The sequence below is a fragment of the Sinocyclocheilus rhinocerous genome, unplaced genomic scaffold (genome assembly GCF_001515625.1).
Source record: "Sinocyclocheilus rhinocerous isolate Xijiao unplaced genomic scaffold, SAMN03320098_v1.1 scaffold128, whole genome shotgun sequence".
NCBI lineage: Eukaryota > Metazoa > Chordata > Actinopteri > Cypriniformes > Cyprinidae > Sinocyclocheilus > Sinocyclocheilus rhinocerous.
The window spans coordinates 272,440-290,548 of record NW_015666174.1 but is presented as its reverse complement, the minus strand read 5'-3'; the positions used below and the strand labels follow the sequence as shown (position 1 = coordinate 290,548).

The following is an 18,109-nucleotide window of genomic DNA, read 5'->3' as shown; positions in this document are numbered from 1 at the left end:
AAACGCCAGTGCTGGCTGGTAATTTATGTAATCTGGATTATGTAATCAGATTCTAAAAATTAAGTACTTTTTTTTTTTTACTACAGTTACTTTTTTATTTATTACACATTATTCACACAATAGCAATACATTATTCATAATTGATTGATTCTCCCTAATTCTTATTTTTCATCTTTTGAATTTACCTTTCAAAAATAGGCATAAATTCATAAAATCAGGTGACTATAATTACACAGAAAATTGAGAGGCCATACAGAATTTGACCACTGGATTTACATGAACCATTTCAAGAGTTTTTTCAACATTTCAACATTGCATCAACTAGCTTATTGATGAACACATTAATTTTTATTTGAATTATCATTCAGTGGTAACGATATGTTTAATGCAGTTCATGTTGTTAATTACAATGAATGGAATATATTTTCTTTCTCTTTGTATTTTTATCAATATGCTAAAAAAATTACCCTATTTAAATCAATGTGGTAAATGAGTTAGGTCAAAAGTAATCTAAAAGTAATCAAAAAATAGTCTGATTATATTACCTAAACTGTGTAATGTAATGGATTACGTTACCAACTACAACTTGTGTCATGTAATTTGGAATCAGTAACAAACTACAATATGCAAACAATCTACCCGAACCAATCCATATTCACACAATACACATGTATTATTTCCTGAACGGCTTGCCATACTGGACACTGCTAAGAGTGGCATGAAAAGTGACCAATAAACATGCTGTTTGCTTTCTGGTGACCACTAAAAACATAGATGACTTAAAGGGATAGTTCACCCAAAAATGAAAATTCTGTCATCATTTACTCACCCTCATGTCGTTCCAAACCTGTATGGTGGTTGCCATTGACTTCCATAGTAGGAAAAAAAATACTATGGAAGTCAATGGCAACCACCAACTGTTTGATTACCAGCAATCTTCAAAATATCTTCTTTTGTGTTCAACATAAGAAAGCAACTCACACAGGTTTGGAACGACATGAGGGTTGAGTATATGATGACAGAATTTTCATTTTTGGGTGAACTATCCCTTTAAGTCCAACAAAAAGTCTCAGCGATTAGCTACCATTGCAGAATGATTGAATATGATCATCAAATCGTCTGCTTTGTAGTTTCTATACTGTCTGATTAGTATCACAATATTGTTAATTTATTTTTTTACACATTTAACCCTATTGGTTACATTTGTAACAGAAGTTTGAGGTGTTGCTGTTGGGTAACATTTTGACTTTCCTATCGTTTGCAATGAGCCAAGAATAAATCACATGGGGTGATTTATATGTTTTAAAAACATTTTAGAATATAAAAGAAGATACGTGACATGTTCTCTCTAATTTAGATTTAGAAGCATGATTCTGAAAGTGTTACCCAAATGCAACATAGCCTCCTCTATCAGTTCTCTGTCAGTGCGTGTGTATTGTACCTAAATACACTGCCTACGGGCTGGCTTTGAAGCTTTGTGACCACGCCCACCGACGAAACTCCGCCCCCTCCGCTTGCGTATCTACTGTTAACGGAACAGTAGTGTTTAATGTTTACAATCGTTCAGCTTGACTGCACTATCTGATCTGGACGCCTCATCCTCAAAAAAATATACAGCGAAAGGCGTGGACGCACTGTGAAATAGCTAAAGGTAATGTCCGGAACTAAGGCTTTTTGTTGTCATTTTCGAAAGCGTATTAATCGAGTTCCTAGTATTAGGCTCCGACAGCAGCGATGTCGTGAAACAGTAATAAAAGGAAGAGCTGAACCCGTTTCATCTCATCTCTTCTTCTGAGATTCCAGCCTGTTATAAACGTGTAATTGCAACTGCGCAAGGCAATGAGACACTGAATCTTAACTATTATATAATCGTATTCGGGAGAGAGTTATATGAGACCCTATAAACCGTATGGACGGCAAATACATATAATTTCATCGTGTTTCTGCATGCACGCACTGAATGACTATGACAGTCTCATATTCCGCTATGTGTGCGTTGCATAACTTCTAACCTACTGTGCACTACTGCCAAACTGAAATAAAGGCTGTCACGTGACTACCCCTTTTCCTAACTTCTATCTATTTTTTTTTATTTTAATAGTAGTTATTTGATCATTTAATTACTTAATTAGTAACTATTATTTATATGTATTATTAGATACTAGTATTTAGTATACTATAGAATGTATTTCAGCAAACTACTAGAATAATAATATAACAATATATTGTGATTATTTTAAAATTAATAATAAAAACAATTATTATTATATAAATGAATTATTTTGATCATTTATTACACTGTAGAAAAACGTTACCCACTAAACTAAAAATAAAAAAAATGATTTTTTTTCTGTAAATAAATCTGTGTCAAAGTTACAACCTGCTGCAATAAGCTCATTGCACTTTTCCAACCACTTTGAATTTAATTGCTCATAATAAAAAAAAAAAAACTGAGTTGACACTCTGAAAGCTCATAAAACTGAGTATAAATAACAATTCTATTGTTAAATCAATAGAAACAGAGATGTGGTTATGGCATGATGTTGAAAACATTTTTAAAGTGCAGAGACAGCCATGTCATAATGCAAAGTTTTAGGTCATGAGCTGTCATATGATTTCTGATATTGTGAAACAGTTTTGAAAAGATTTGTTTGCTCCATCATTCACTTTTTAAAGGGGTCATATGATGCTGCTAAAAAGAACATTATTGGTGAAAGCCGATCCGGCGATCCACAGTGCAAAGTTGTAGTATTTCCTCAGCAACCAGTACGGATCAGCTCTAGGCATGACGAAGCAGATATCGTCCTCTTTTGGAAGGCCAAACAAAGTAGTTTCGCTTTCACAACGTAGCACACAGCACCTTCCTGACATGGCAGCGGCGGCAACAACAATACTACAGCGAGAATAAAAGTTACGTCTTCTTTCTTTGCGTGAACATTTGGGCGGCGTTATGCAAATCTTCCCATATCGTGACGTAGACATGTGGGGGCGTGTTAGAACGAGCCGTTTTAGGTAGGTGTGGTTGACTCTTAACTTTTATAAAGAATATCTCTTTGGATTTGAGACTTTAGTCTTTGCAACTTTACAAATCTTCTTTATGCACCAAGAGCTTGTAACACTCCAAAGAGAAAGGAAAACTTGAAATCGTATCATATGACCCCTTTAAGGGCTCAGACGTCAATCCATTATAGATCTTATACTTGGCCAAGAGCACTTATAATATATGAGATCATTGCGTGATGTTTACCTAAATGTGACGTGTAACCGGCGTGTTAGAACGAGCCGTTTTAGGTAGGTGTGGTTGACTCTTAACTTTTATAAAGAATATCTCTTTGGATTTGAGACTTTAGTCTTTGCAACTTTACAAATCTTCTTTATGCACCAAGAGCTTGTAACACTCCAAAGAGAAAGGAAAACTTGAAATCGCATCATATGACCCCTTTAAGGGCTCAGATGTCAATCCATTATAGATCTTATACTTGGCCAAGAGCACTTATAATATATGAGATCATTGCGTGATGTTTACCTAAATGTGACAGAAGTGTAACCGGAGTGAAATGAACGACTTCCCCTTTCACAGTATGTCTCGAGAGCAGAAAGCAGTGGATCGTGCCAGGAAGGCCTTCCTCACCGGCCGGAGCAAATCACTGGAGTACCGTGTTACCCAGCTAAAAAACCTGCTGCGTTTTGTCAGAGAACGACAGACGGAAATTTCAGAGGGTCTCAGAAAGGATCTCAGAAGGGTTGGTGACACATCAACTTGTGTATTGTTCAGTTATATATATTGTTTGCTTATGTAACTGATCTGGGCTTTATATATCTGGTGACAGAGTGAGTGTGGAACTCCTTTGTATGAGACTCTTGGTCTGGAAAGTGAGATTAACCTGGCTGTGAGAAATCTGAAACAATGGGCTGCTCCTCGACCTGTGAGCAAGAGCATGATGACCATCTCAGACCAGGTCTACATCCAGCCTGAGCCTCTGGGAGTAGTGCTGGTCATAGGGGCCTGGAATTACCCCTGGGCAGTCACCATCGGGCCCCTCATAGGAGCTATAGCAGCAGGTAATGGAGGTCTGTTGCAGGCCATCTGAATCAATTTACATGAAATGTGCAAAATATTATGACTAGAGCTTACCTGAAGTCTTTATGTAGCCTATAAATATATCTTGAGGCCTTGTATGGTCTTAAAGTCTGATACCACTGGTTTGGCATTTTTCTGATTTAATGTTTTTTATATTATCAGTTTAACAACCATTTTGCTTCAATAATAGCAACACTCAAGCTACATGAACTCCACACATTTTTGCAAAACCTGATCATCATCTTATTCAAAACGAATAAAATGTGCTTATTTATTCAGTGACCAAAATAGTCAAGAATTTTAAATATTTCCTAATTATTTACACCACAACTTTTTAAAGTGTCAAAAAAAAAATCTGTATATTTCCAGGTTTTAATTACTTTTTGATTCTCAGATTTTCATTTTAGTCATAGGCTTCTGAACCTTAGTATATGTTCCGGAACATTTTCCACCAGCTTCAAAACATTATATATGAGACATTTGTCTGAGACATCAGTTTTTATGGTGTGAAAAAAAAATCAATTTAGTAACATGAATAAAAAGCACATTTAAGGATTTCTGTGTTACTGAAATACAATGTTAACAATTAAATTTTTTTATTTTAACTAGTTGCCAAGACAACATTTCTTATTTTCATTTCTTTAACTTAATGTAGTAAAATAACTTAAATTGAAATGCACAGCTATATAGACATATTTAAAAAGAAAACAATAAAAATGACTAAACACTACAAAATTACTCAAATGTTACCTAAAATTACAATGAAATCGTCTTAAGTTGTTTACTAAGTAAAATGTCAGGTTTTGTCAGAAACTTAAAGTATTCACCACCAGAGTTGAAAGTATTTTTTTATTTGAGCTCCACATCTACACTATTATTACAGAACTAGGGTTTTACTAGTAAGTTTACCTGTAAAGATGTAGAACAATTGTCTGAATGTAATATACTTGATAAGAATATTTTCATACAAGTAATGCTGTGTTGGCAGGCAATGCAGCTGTAATAAAGCCCTCTGAAGTCAGTTCTCACACTTCCAAAGTAATGGAGGATCTCTTACGACTTTACCTGGACAAAGTAAGATTCAATTTTTTTCATAACTTTCTGAATAAACACAAAAAGACTTTTCGCACTGTGCTTAACCCTGGGTTATTGTCGTTCTAAACCTCGTTTTTAACCCCGGTTAAAGGTACATTTCACACTTGTAATTTAGAAGCGGGCTTTGCTCCACTTTTTTTTGTCTTTGCTCTGGAGCAGGGTTAGCAGTGTTTTTGCAATGTTAACCCCACATTGCAGAGCTAAATTTTTACAGTGTGAAACGATGTGGTGTTAGAATGTTACTGTTAGATGCTTAACAACAGACTGTGTCATATATTCATGTGCTTTGGCCAGTCACGGAAACACAGCACATTGCATAAACAGTGAAAAAGTGCCAAATGGTAATGGAAAACACCTGAATTGGAGTGAAGAAAGACCGTGTTATTCTTACCTTTAAAGTCCGAAATATATTGCTGATTGACAGTACAGTCAGCAATAAATTATGTGAGGATGTGCCATGCTAGAGCCATTATGTAAATACGTTGTATGCTGCGTTCATCCAGTCAGTGACACTGACACTAAAAATATGCAAATAAGAAAATTAACCCGGGGTTTAGGAATGTACAGTTTGGAACGACAGCTTATGAATACCCAAAATTACTTGTTAAGATGAGATAACCCAGGATTCCGTTTATCCGAGGTTTTGAACGACCCAGGGTTAACAATTTCAAGTGTGAAAAGCCCTTTAGATGCTTAACAACAGACTGTGTCATATATTCATGTGCTTTGGCCAGTCACGGAAACACAGCACATTGCATAAACAGTGAAAAAGTGCCAAATGGTAATGGAAAACACCTGAATTGGAGTGAAGAAAGACCGTGTTATTCTTAACTTTAAAGTCCGAAATATATTGCTGATTGACAGTACAGTCAGCAATATATTATGTGAGGATGCGCCATGCTAGAGCCGTTATGTAAATACGTTGTATGCTGCGTTCATCCAGTCAGTGACACTGACACTAAAAATATGCAAATAAGAAAATTAACCCGGGGTTTAGGAATGTACAGTTTGGAACGACAGCTTATGAATACCCAAAATTACTTGTTAAGATGAGATAACCCAGGATTCCGTTTATCCGAGGTTTTGAACGACCCAGGGTTAACAATTTCAAGTGTGAAAAGCCCTAATATGGTTTATAAATTAAAGGGGTAATGAACTGCATTTTTTTTTGAATTATTTTATAATATTCTCTGAGGCCCACTTATAATGCTAGCAAGATTTTTACATCAAAAAACATCCTAATTTAAAAGTAATAGGCTATTTTCTATTCTGTTTTTGAGCCTCTCTGCAGAACGGTCTGTTTTAATAGGCATTCAAGACTCGGAAGTAAACGCCCACTGCTATGATTGGCTTGCATCTATTATTTTAATATGCAGTTTTGCATATTAAAATAATAGATGGACACTGCTGTGACATACTTTGAAAACAACATGAGTCATTTGGGTTAAAAACGTATATATCAAACAGTCTGGAACAGACAATGCAATAGTGGTAAAAACAGGTTTACTCACACTTGGATCCAATATAGTCAAGCTCAGCACTGCATCATCTTTAACTTTCAGTCTCTCTGAAAAGCCTGCATCGAACTGTCTTGTTTAAAAATGAATCCACAGTAAAGTAAAGCAAGCAAACACACAGTGTTTCACTGAGGCGATCTGGAGCTCTTTCCCAATGTTACCCCGTGTTTACACCAGACGTGAGCACCGCAACGCGATTATAGTCAACAGAACGCATTATAATCGGGTGTCTACACTGGATGTGGCACGGATTGACACAACAAATCTCCCGACAGTAAACTGATACTTCAAGAGCTCACGCTGCTTCTGACATGAAAGAGAAATGCAGGCATCTCTATGGTTTTGTTGATGGAGTAATCCTGTGTTTGCATCTCTCTAGTGTTTCTCTCCTCCTACTACATGCGTGAATCAGTGGGCGGGGCTAAAGAGGCAATAATCAAGTCAAGTCAAGTCGTCTTTATTTATATAGCGCTTTTAACAATACAGATTGTGTCAAAGCAATTGTACAGCATTAATTAGGAAAATAGTGTCCGAAGCCCCAATCGGCTGAGGTGACTGAGCACCATATCCCTGTGTTTGCACAACTGCGCTCGGGACTGGGCCAATATGAGCCAGTCGTCGAGGTAGTTGAGAACGCGAATGCCCGCTTCCCTCAATTGAACGAGGGCTGCCTCCACGACCTTGGTGAAGACACGAGGCGACAGGGATAGCCCGAAGGGGAGGACCTTGTACTGATATGCTCGCCCTTCGAACGCAGAGCGGAGAAACGGTCTGTGTCGAGGGAGAATCGAGACATGAAAGTACGCGTCCTTGAGGTCGATCGCTGCGAACCAATCGAAAGGACGGACGCATTGAAAGATGCGTTTCTGCGTCAACATCCTGAACGGGAGCTTGTGAAGGGCCCGGTTCAGTACGCGCAGGTCCAGGATTGGTCGTAACCCACCGCCTTTCTTGGGTACGATGAAGTATGGGCTGTAGAAACCTGACCTCATCTCGGCTGGAGGGACCGGCTGTATCGCGTCCTTCGCCAGCAGGACCGCGATTTCTGCACGCAAGACAGGAGCATCCTTGTCCAGCACCGAGGTGAACCGAATGCCCCTGAACTTGGGAGGGCGCCGGGCGAATTGAATTGCGTAGCCGAGTCTGATGGTTCTCATGAGCCAGCGAGACGGCCTGGGGAGCGCTAACCAGGCCCCCAGCGACCGAACTAGCGGGACCAGAGAAACCACCGCCGTACCTGCAGTGGGGTAGCGAGGTGGAACACAGGGACCCAACCCGGGAGGCCGTGCATCTGAGGGTGGGGTCTGAGTGCGCGGCGCACCACTTACCTGGCTCCATAGCTGGGCAGGGGGCTCGTGAGGAGGCACAGCGTCCCCGAACCGGACCCTGCTGCCCATCGGCGAAAGGAGAGGGGGACGGCCGTGTGGAGACAGGGTCTCGTGCACCGCCATCCTCGCCCTCTTGGGACCCGGAGGCAAAGGAAACTGCTCTTTTATTGAAGTTTTGGGTACCACTGGCTGGGTAGCCAGTGGCGGAACAAAAACAAACGGAAACATAAGATTCTCCACCCGGCCCTCCTCCGGGGGAAGGAGTGGTGCGGTCACCATCTCCTGAAGAGCAGGATCCAAGAGCTCCGGGTCGCCCGTCTCAGGGACGCCGCCTGCTCTGGCGCTTCACGGGCTTGGCAGGGGCGGAGGCGGGCTGCGCCGGTTTCCTGCGGCCAGCTCCACGCTGCGGCCGTTGTGAAGGCTGCTGTTGTGGCCGCGCCGGAGCGGAGGTGGAGGCCGCAGGAGGGCGCCCTCGGCGACGAGCAGACAGAGGGGCTGCAGCCGGCGGTGGGGTGCAGACAGCAGCAGACCGCCGGGGCAGGATGTGTCGAAACGCCTCCGTCTGCTTCTGCGGTGCGGAGAACTGTTGGGCAAAGCCCTCCACCGCTTCGCCGAATAGGCCGGCCTGGGAGATCGGGGAGTCCAGGAAGCGATGCTTGTCGGCCTCCCTCATATCCGCCAAGGTCAGCCATAGGTGGCGCTCCTGGACCACCAATGTGGACATCGTCTGACCCAGGGCCCGCGCCGTGACTTTCGTCGCCCTAAGCGCGAGGTCCGTCGCCGTGCGCAGTTCCTGCAGCACACCTGGGTCAGCACCACCCTCGTGCAACTGCTTCAACGCCTTGGCCTGGTGGACTTGCAGGAGGGCCATGGCGTGCAGGGCGGAAGCGGCCTGTCCAGCAGCACTGTAAGCCTTAGCCGTCAGAGCGGACGAGAACTTACAGGCCCTGGACGGAAGGCGTGGACTACCTCTCCAGGCGGCGGCGCTTTGCGGGCAGAGCTGCATAGCAATAGCGCGCTCAACTGGGGGGATGTCCACATACCCTTGGGCCGCCCCACCGTCGAGGGTGGTGAGGACGGAGGAGGCACCAAGTCTGTTTCGGGCAGAAAAAGGTGCCTTCCAAGACTTAGTAACCTCCTCATGCACTTCCGGGATGAATGGAACCGGAGGCGGCTGCCGACGCCTGGCCTGCGTAACCCTCAGGTCTCCCTGACCATGAACCGAAGTAGCCCTCCGAGAACCGGAAGAGCTAGAGCGGGGCATGGCAAGGGGGATACCCCCCCGTTTAATGAGGAGGTATCTAGACCGCAACGTCGCGATGGTCATGTTCCCGCACTGAGAACATGACTCATCCATGAGCGCTGCTTCAGCGTGCTGTAAGCCCAGGCACGAGATGCAGCGATCATGACCATCAGATGCAGCCAGGAAGCGACCGCATCCAGAAACGCACGAGCGGGAAGCCATCTTTAAAAAGACGCCCGTCGCTCGTGGAGCTCTTTTAGATATTTGCTCTTTTAGGAAAAAAAGGAAACACTCTTTTAGAGAGAGCGCTGAAGCACCCAGGGGAGGTCGCGGTGAGACCGCAGAATGGCAGCTGCAGCACGCCGAAGATGAGCAGCACTGAATGGCAACCCCCGCTGACGCGCCGTAACACCAACGCCAGCTGTTTCTTCCAAACACTCGCGGAGATTCGTCCTGAGAAGGCTCGGCTCCGAAGCGAAAAGCTGATGTGCGTTTGCACGCGCTCTCCTTTTATACCCGCGCTGCGGGGCGGGGTGCGCGTGGCAAAACACGCACGCCAACTGTCATTGGCTTGTTTAGTTTACACTCGAAGGTGATTGGGCTCTCAGGCGAGATCCCAATTCGTCAGTCACAACTGACGTAACGTAGAACGTGACTGACTGAAAGGGAACAGAAAATATAAAAAGTAATTAAAAAAACTAATTAAAAATATTAATATGAACTATTATAATATCTCAGTGATACTAAAATATCACTGCACTGTACTTTGTCCTACTTATGTGTAACTGCCTTGTGCTAACAGACCAAAGTACAAAACTGTTCCTTTACTTCAGTCTCTCTTAACAACGTTAGCACTTGCTAAAAAAAAATTGTGGTAAAGTTCAGAATGCATGTAAATGACTTAAGGCAAGCAAGCAAACAAACAAACAATCTTTATTTGCAAATCCTGCATTTTTAGTTGTTTACTAAGTTGTTTACTAAGTAAAATGTCAGGTTTTGTCAGAAACTTAAAGTATTCACCACCAGAGTTGAAAGTATTTTTTTATTTGAGCTCCACATCTACACTATTATTACAGAACTAGGGTTTTACTAGTAAGTTTACCTGTAAAGATGTAGAACAATTGTCTGAATGTAATATACTTGATAAGAATATTGTCATACAAGTAATGCTGTGTTGGCAGGCAATGCAGCTGTAATAAAGCCCTCTGAAGTCAGTTCTCACACTTCCAAAGTAATGGAGGATCTCTTACCACTTTACCTGGACAAAGTAAGATTCAATTTTTTTCATAACTTTCTGAATAAACACAAAAAGACTTTTCGCACTGTGCTTAACCCTGGGTTATTGTCGTTCTAAACCTCGTTTTTAACCCCGGTTAAAGGTACATTTCACACTTGTAATTTAGAAGCGGGCTTTGCTCCACTTTTTTTTGTCTTTGCTCTGGAGCAGGGTTAGCAGTGTTTTTGCAATGTTAACCCCACATTGCAGAGCTAAATTTTTACAGTGTGAAACGATGTGGTGTTAGAATGTTACTGTTAGATGCTTAACAACAGACTGTGTCATATATTCATGTGCTTTGGCCAGTCACGGAAACACAGCACATTGCATAAACAGTGAAAAAGTGCCAAATGGTAATGGAAAACACCTGAATTGGAGTGAAGAAAGACCGTGTTATTCTTACCTTTAAAGTCCGAAATATATTGCTGATTGACAGTACAGTCAGCAATAAATTATGTGAGGATGTGCCATGCTAGAGCCATTATGTAAATACGTTGTATGCTGCGTTCATCCAGTCAGTGACACTGACACTAAAAATATGCAAATAAGAAAATTAACCCGGGGTTTAGGAATGTACAGTTTGGAACGACAGCTTATGAATACCCAAAATTACTTGTTAAGATGAGATAACCCAGGATTCCGTTTATCCGAGGTTTTGAACGACCCAGGGTTAACAATTTCAAGTGTGAAAAGCCCTAATATGGTTTATAAATTAAAGGGGTAATGAACTGCATTTTTTTTTGAATTATTTTATAATATTCTCTGAGGCCCACTTATAATGCTAGCAAGATTTTTACATCAAAAAACATCCTAATTTAAAAGTAATAGGCTATTTTCTATTCTGTTTTTGAGCCTCTCTGCAGAACGGTCTGTTTTAATAGGCATTCAAGACTCGGAAGTAAACGCCCACTGCTATGATTGGCTTGCGTCTATTATTTTAATATGCAGTTTTGCATATTAAAATAATAGATGGACACTGCTGTGACATACTTTGAAAACAACATGAGTCATTTGGGTTAAAAACGTATATATCAAACAGTCTGGAACAGACAATGCAATAGTGGTAAAAACAGGTTTACTCACACTTGGATCCAATATAGTCAAGCTCAGCACTGCATCATCTTTAACTTTCAGTCTCTCTGAAAAGCCTGCATCGAACTGTCTTGTTTAAAAATGAATCCACAGTAAAGTAAAGCAAGCAAACAAACAGTGTTTCACTGAGGCGATCTGGAGCTCTTTCCCAATGTTACCCCGTGTTTACACCAGACGTGAGCACCGCAACGCGATTATAGTCAACAGAACGCATTATAATCGGGTGTCTACACTGGATGTGGCACGGATTGACACAACAAATCTCCCGACAGTAAACTGATACTTCAAGAGCTCACGCTGCTTCTGACATGAAAGAGAAATGCAGGCATCTCTATGGTTTTGTTGATGGAGTAATCCTGTGTTTGCATCTCTCTAGTGTTTCTCTCCTCCTACTACATGCGTGAATCAGTGGGCGGGGCTAAAGAGGCAATAATCAAGTCAAGTCAAGTCGTCTTTATTTATATAGCGCTTTTAACAATACAGATTGTGTCAAAGCAATTGTACAGCATTAATTAGGAAAATAGTGTGTCAATACTGCAAAATGACATTCAGTGATGTCATCATCCAGCTCAGTTCAGTTTAAATAGTATCTGTGCAATCAAGTCAACGATATCGCTGGAAATTAAGTGTCCCCAACTAAGCAAGCCAGAGGCGACAGCGGCAAGGAACCAAAACTCCATCAGTGACAGAATGGAGAAAAAACTTTGGGAGAAACCAGGCTCGGTCGGGGGGCCAGTTCGCCTCTGGCCAGACAAAACCAGCAGTTCAATTCCAGGCTGCAGCAAAGTCACATTGTGCAGAGGACTCAAATGGTTCCTGTGGTCTTGTCCCGGTGGCCGTCTAGGAGACAAGGTCTTCACTGGGGATCTGTCTCTGGGGCTCATCTAGTTGTCCTGATCTCCGCTGACATGATTGATAATGTAGAAGCAGGCGTTGATCTTCTTCTTCTGACCTCATAGTGCGACAAATTCCAAAACGAGTCGTTTTCTGAGCTTGGTTTCAATAAAAGCTGTTTTTGAAATAACAAGAAAGTTTTGAGTTCTGAAACTTACCGGATGTTTTTATAGTACATTGACCTGTTATATGTCAAAAGATCACGGGAAATATGATTTCTCAGTTCATGACCCCTTTAAATAAAAATAAATAATAGTTTGGGTAACCCTAACTAAATATTTTAATTCATGATGTTGATCTCAGGAGTTGTATCCTGTTGTCACCGGTGGGGTGACAGAGACCCAAGAGTTGCTCAAGCAGCGGTTTGATCACATCTTCTACACTGGAAACGGCACAGTGGCTAAAATCATCATGGAGGCCGCTGCTAAACACTTAACCCCTACCACTCTGGAACTGGGCGGAAAGAGCCCATGCTACATCGACAAGAACTGTGACCTTTCCGTTGCCTGCCGGTCAGTCGATTCAGAATGAATCCTTCGTTTGTACGCACTGAAGCTGTAAAATGATTTTGAATACTTGTTCTCTGTGACGTTACAGGCGTATTGCGTGGGGGAAGTATTCAAACTGTGGTCAGACCTGCATTGCTCCGGACTACATACTGTGTGACCCCAGTATGCAAGACAGAGTGATTGAAGAGATCAAGAAGAATATTAAAGTACGTATGTGAATGACAGTCTGGGCCTGGTAACAAATATAAAATGTGTAATAGGCTAATACACACTTCCTTTTGTGATGATCAGGAATTCTATACTGAAGACCCCCAAAAATGTCTGGATTACGGACGCATCATCAGTCAGCGCCACTTCAAGAGACTGATGGCATTGCTGGAGGGCAGCACTATTGCTGTGGGGGGTGAAAACGAGGAGTCTGAGTGCTATATTGGTATAATTTAGCTGCATTTATAAGTCACTACAAGCATTTTATGTGCAGTTGCAGCAATTCAGAAGATAATTAAACGGATTTATTGTTTAATCACATTTATAACTCTCAATTTTATTTCATATGCGTTTCCTCACAGGTCCAACAGTTTTAAGGGACGTGAAGCCGGATGCCAAGGTGATGCAGGAGGAGATCTTCGGGCCTCTGTTGCCCATCCTGACAGTTAGCAGTGCAGATGAAGCCATCAAATTCATCAACCAGAGAGAGAAACCCCTTGCCTTGTACATCTTTTCTTCAGACAACAAGGTTTAAACTGATTATTTGTTAACGATATAAAAAAGATGAAGTTTTACTTAAGACAATTGTACAAAACTGTCCTTTCATTATAGTTGATCAAGCGTTTGATTGCGGAGACCTCTAGTGGTGGAGTGTTGGCCAATGACTGTTTGATGCACTTCTCAGTAACCTCTTTGCCTTTTGGGGGAGTTGGTGAGTTCTTTTAATGAAACTTGTTTTCTTTTACATAAATAGGACAGTAATTTTGACCTCTGAGAGAAGCTGCAGAAGCATACATGACATGCTGTGTTATGTGGACTGTAGCTCAGCTCTTCGGCTCTCTCTGCAGGTAACAGTGGGATGGGCCATTATCACGGCAAGTACGGCTTTGATAACTTGAGCCACTTGCGCGGCTGTCTAATCAAACAGTTGAAGTTGGAGGGGGTGAATAATATGCGTTACCCACCACATACAGCAGATAAGCTGGGCTGGGCGCGCTTTTTCATCCTCAAACATGTCGACTTCGGCAGCCTGGGTCGCATGGCGCTGCTGGCTCTGATGGCCGTCTTTGTTGCAGTGATTTTACAGGTAACAGATTATTATACCCATGTGATTATTGAGTATTTCATTCATTTGTTTTGAGCAAAATACAGAAGTTTTTATAAAAATAGAATATTTGTATATAGGCATTAATGTAATATTTTAAAATACAATGTAGATATTAATATAATATTTATATTTAATATAAATTATATTATTATACATATGAAATGTATTGACAATATTAACTTTTTTTAAATAAAAACAGAAATTCTAGTATGATATATATATATATGATTTTAAAATATTTTTGACAATATTAACTTTTTTTAAATAAAAACAGAAATTCTAGTATGATTGAAAATACCAATGTTTAATTAATCAAATGTTTTAATAATATAATAATAATCAGAATAGGCTATTCTTCTTCCAAGTATATATTATTCCTTTCAATATAATTTATTTTTATGAGAACATAAACATAAACATGGATGAATTAAATGTAAATATATTACTGTATATATATATATGATTTAAAAATATTTTTATATTAATATATTGTATTGTACATATAAATATTTTATTATATTAAAACGTTTTTAATAATAAATTTAGACAATAGTTTTAACATAAAATTAACCATCCTGACAGTTAGCAGTGCAGATGAAGCCATCAAATTCATCAACCAGAGAGAGAAACCCCTTGCCTTGTACATCTTTTCTTCAGACAACAAGGTTTAAACTGATTATTTGTTAACGATATAAAAAAGATGAAGTTTTACTTAAGACAATTGTACAAAACTGTCCTTTCATTATAGTTGATCAAGCGTTTGATTGCGGAGACCTCTAGTGGTGGAGTGTTGGCCAATGACTGTTTGATGCACTTCTCAGTAACCTCTTTGCCTTTTGGGGGAGTTGGTGAGTTCTTTTAATGAAACTTGTTTTCTTTTACATAAATAGGACAGTAATTTTGACCTCTGAGAGAAGCTGCAGAAGCATACATGACATGCTGTGTTATGTGGACTGTAGCTCAGCTCTTCGGCTCTCTCTGCAGGTAACAGTGGGATGGGCCATTATCACGGCAAGTACGGCTTTGATAACTTGAGCCACTTGCGCGGCTGTCTAATCAAACAGTTGAAGTTGGAGGGGGTGAATAATATGCGTTACCCACCACATACAGCAGATAAGCTGGGCTGGGCACGCTTTTTCATCCTCAAACATGTCGACTTCGGCAGCCTGGGTCGCATGGCGCTGCTGGCTCTGATGGCCGTCTTTGTTGCAGTGATTTTACAGGTAACAGATTATTATACCCATGTGATTATTGAGTATTTCATTCATTTGTTTTGAGCAAAATACAGAAGTTTTTATAAAAATAGAATATTTGTATATAGGCATTAATGTAATATTTTAAAATACAATGTAGATATTAATATAATATTTATATTTAATATAAATTATATTATTATACATATGAAATGTATTGACAATATTAACTTTTTTTAAATAAAAACAGAAATTCTAGTATGATATATATATATATGATTTTAAAATATTTTTATATTAATATATTGTATTGTACATTAAAACGTTTTTAATAATAAATTTAGACAATAGTTTTAACTCAAATAAAATTAATTTCAATATCACAAAAGTGCTCATCCAATCAGATATAAAAATCATATGAGCCATTCATATGAGCCTTTCCTAACAGACTCTTTTTTTCTTTTCTTTTTTTTTACAGAGATACTTCACTGACTAAGAATGTGAATAATATGAAGAAATCGTACCTCCACCCTGAACACACAGCTGCACAAGGCCTTGGTCAGACGGTCGGCTAACTCCTACTGAAGTGCTGCTTCCCTCCTTTGCCTTAGTTTTATTATCATAGCCATGATTCATTTCAATCATTATGACAATGCTGCATTTTAGGTCATTGAAACTAACATACAATTTTAATACTAATTATTATGATATCTGGAGCACTTTAATCAGTGTCTGTTTTAGAATACGCTCTTTTTATGATGCTCAAAGACCCTTGTCAGGAGTCCATCACATCTGGGATGTTTTTTAATGAAGGAAATGAAGGTCTCTCAGAATAGAATGATTTTGTTTTCTTATGCACATAACTTATAATATATGCTATTTTGAATAAGAAGTCCAGCATTTTGAAGAAATGCACATTTCAAAAGTCTGTTAACAAGTTTGTGCTGCAGTTATGTGGTTCAGTCAGATTTATGAAGAATTGGTTCATGTGAAGAAAATATTATTGTCTGAAATACAGAATATATAGTTATTTTATATTTAAATTAATAGTTTACTCAAAAATGAAAATTGTGTCATCGTTTATTCACCCTCATGTTGTCCCAAGCCCGTATGTATTTCCTTTTCCTATGAAACAAGATGAGGACATTTTGAAAAATAGTTACGCTGCTATTTTTTTCATGTAATGCAAGTGAATAGGAATTGCCATATAGGTTTGCAACAACATGAGGGTGAGTACTAAAATTTGGTGAACTATTCAGTGAAGATAGCAGTCCAACTACACCATATATGATATGTTTCTGATAATATTCCTAAAATATACATGACAACATTTCACTCTATATACGCTGAAATTTCTGTTGCATATCTGAAGGATCAATGCATCTGTTTCCACATTTCCATTAGTCCTAACATACTGTATATGTCTTAAAATAATTCCATAGATATAGAGAAACTTTTATGACATACAGAAATCATTTTTAATGCAACAATAAACTTGTTTTTACACAGCTGCATGTGAGTTTTCTGGTTTAATTGTGCAGCTTCTGGCATCTCACTGACTGTGTAGCAGGTGGCAGAATGATTGTCATGTTTGTTATAGCTTCTCTTTGAGTTTTATTATTCTTTTCTTTATCTGGCTCTTTGTTGCCCTCCTACACAAATACACAAAAGCTCACGTTCTTACAGTTCATGATGAGCACATTTAGATCTTGACAGCCCATCTTCTTTAACACAGTTACAGGTGTTCCTTGTTATTAGTTATCCTCCTCACCTGTCTGCCCCTTGTTATCTGCCCTATTTGAGTTCTAGCCCGTACTGTTCTCCTTCGTCCGGAATTGTATATATCTATTTCGGATTCCTGACCGTGACAGTAAGCGGCGCCCCTTCTCCCCGTGTTTGTTTTTCGTTTTTGAAAAGTGTTTTGTTTTCCTGTTTGTTTCTCCCCTCTAAAATGGAGGAACGAGCAATGTTCAGGCGAGCCACGACCCGATCACCTAGGCGAGGGCATTCGTGCCGCTCGCCCTCGCCAGCTTCCTCGATGGGGAGACCCTGGTGACGCTGTTCCGGCTCGGGATCACATACCATCGCCCCGCGGAACTCGCAGACACCACCAATTTCGACTGGAACGAGGCGGTCATCCGGTGTCTGGAGAGCCTCCGATCCAGAACCCATCCGCCGGCCGCTCCAAAGTCAAGCCCACCGGCCGCGGCATTCTCAAGCCCGCCGGCCGTTCCTCAGTCAAGCCCGCCGGCCGCAGCATTCCCAAGCCCGCCGGCTGTTCCTCTGTCAAGCCCACCGGCCGTTCCTATGTCAAGCCCACCGGCCGTTCCTCTGTCAAGCCCGCCGACCACCCCTTTTACCCCGAACCTAAAGGGGAATCTAAGGAGGAGAAGGCGGTAGGCTCCAGCCCCAGAGTTCACTCCAGTGTGGGCTCCAGCCCCCGAATCCAGCCCAAAGAGGGCGCCTGTTCCCGAGTTTAGCCCACGGAGGGCTCCTGTCCCCGAGTTTAGCCCAGAGAGGGCTCCTGTCCTCGAGTTTAGCCCAGTGAGGGCTCCTGTCCCCGAGT

General features: G+C 40.7%; 1 protein-coding gene across 2 annotated transcripts; it reads left to right on the top strand.

Annotated features, from left to right (window-relative positions):
• Nucleotides 1-1,246: 1,246 nt before the first annotated feature.
• LOC107731974 (fatty aldehyde dehydrogenase-like) lies at nucleotides 1,247-16,283 on the top strand. Of its 2 annotated transcripts, XM_016543199.1 has the most exons (12): nucleotides 1,247-1,651; nucleotides 3,581-3,743; nucleotides 3,831-4,062; nucleotides 5,070-5,155; nucleotides 12,830-13,038; nucleotides 13,124-13,241; nucleotides 13,327-13,468; nucleotides 13,605-13,700; nucleotides 14,945-15,015; nucleotides 15,099-15,198; nucleotides 15,335-15,573; nucleotides 16,022-16,283. In XM_016543199.1, exons 2-12 carry the CDS (start codon nucleotides 3,582-3,584, stop codon nucleotides 16,037-16,039), a joined length of 1,473 nt encoding a protein of 490 aa, XP_016398685.1. In that variant the 5' UTR covers nucleotides 1,247-1,651; nucleotide 3,581; the 3' UTR covers nucleotides 16,040-16,283. The 2 variants fall into 2 exon arrangements, with proteins under 2 accessions (XP_016398685.1, XP_016398686.1); XM_016543200.1 differs by lacking the exons at nucleotides 14,945-15,015; nucleotides 15,099-15,198; nucleotides 15,335-15,573 and adding exons at nucleotides 13,855-13,954; nucleotides 14,091-14,329 and having other exon boundaries at nucleotides 13,605-13,771.
• Nucleotides 16,284-18,109: the final 1,826 nt, after the last annotated feature.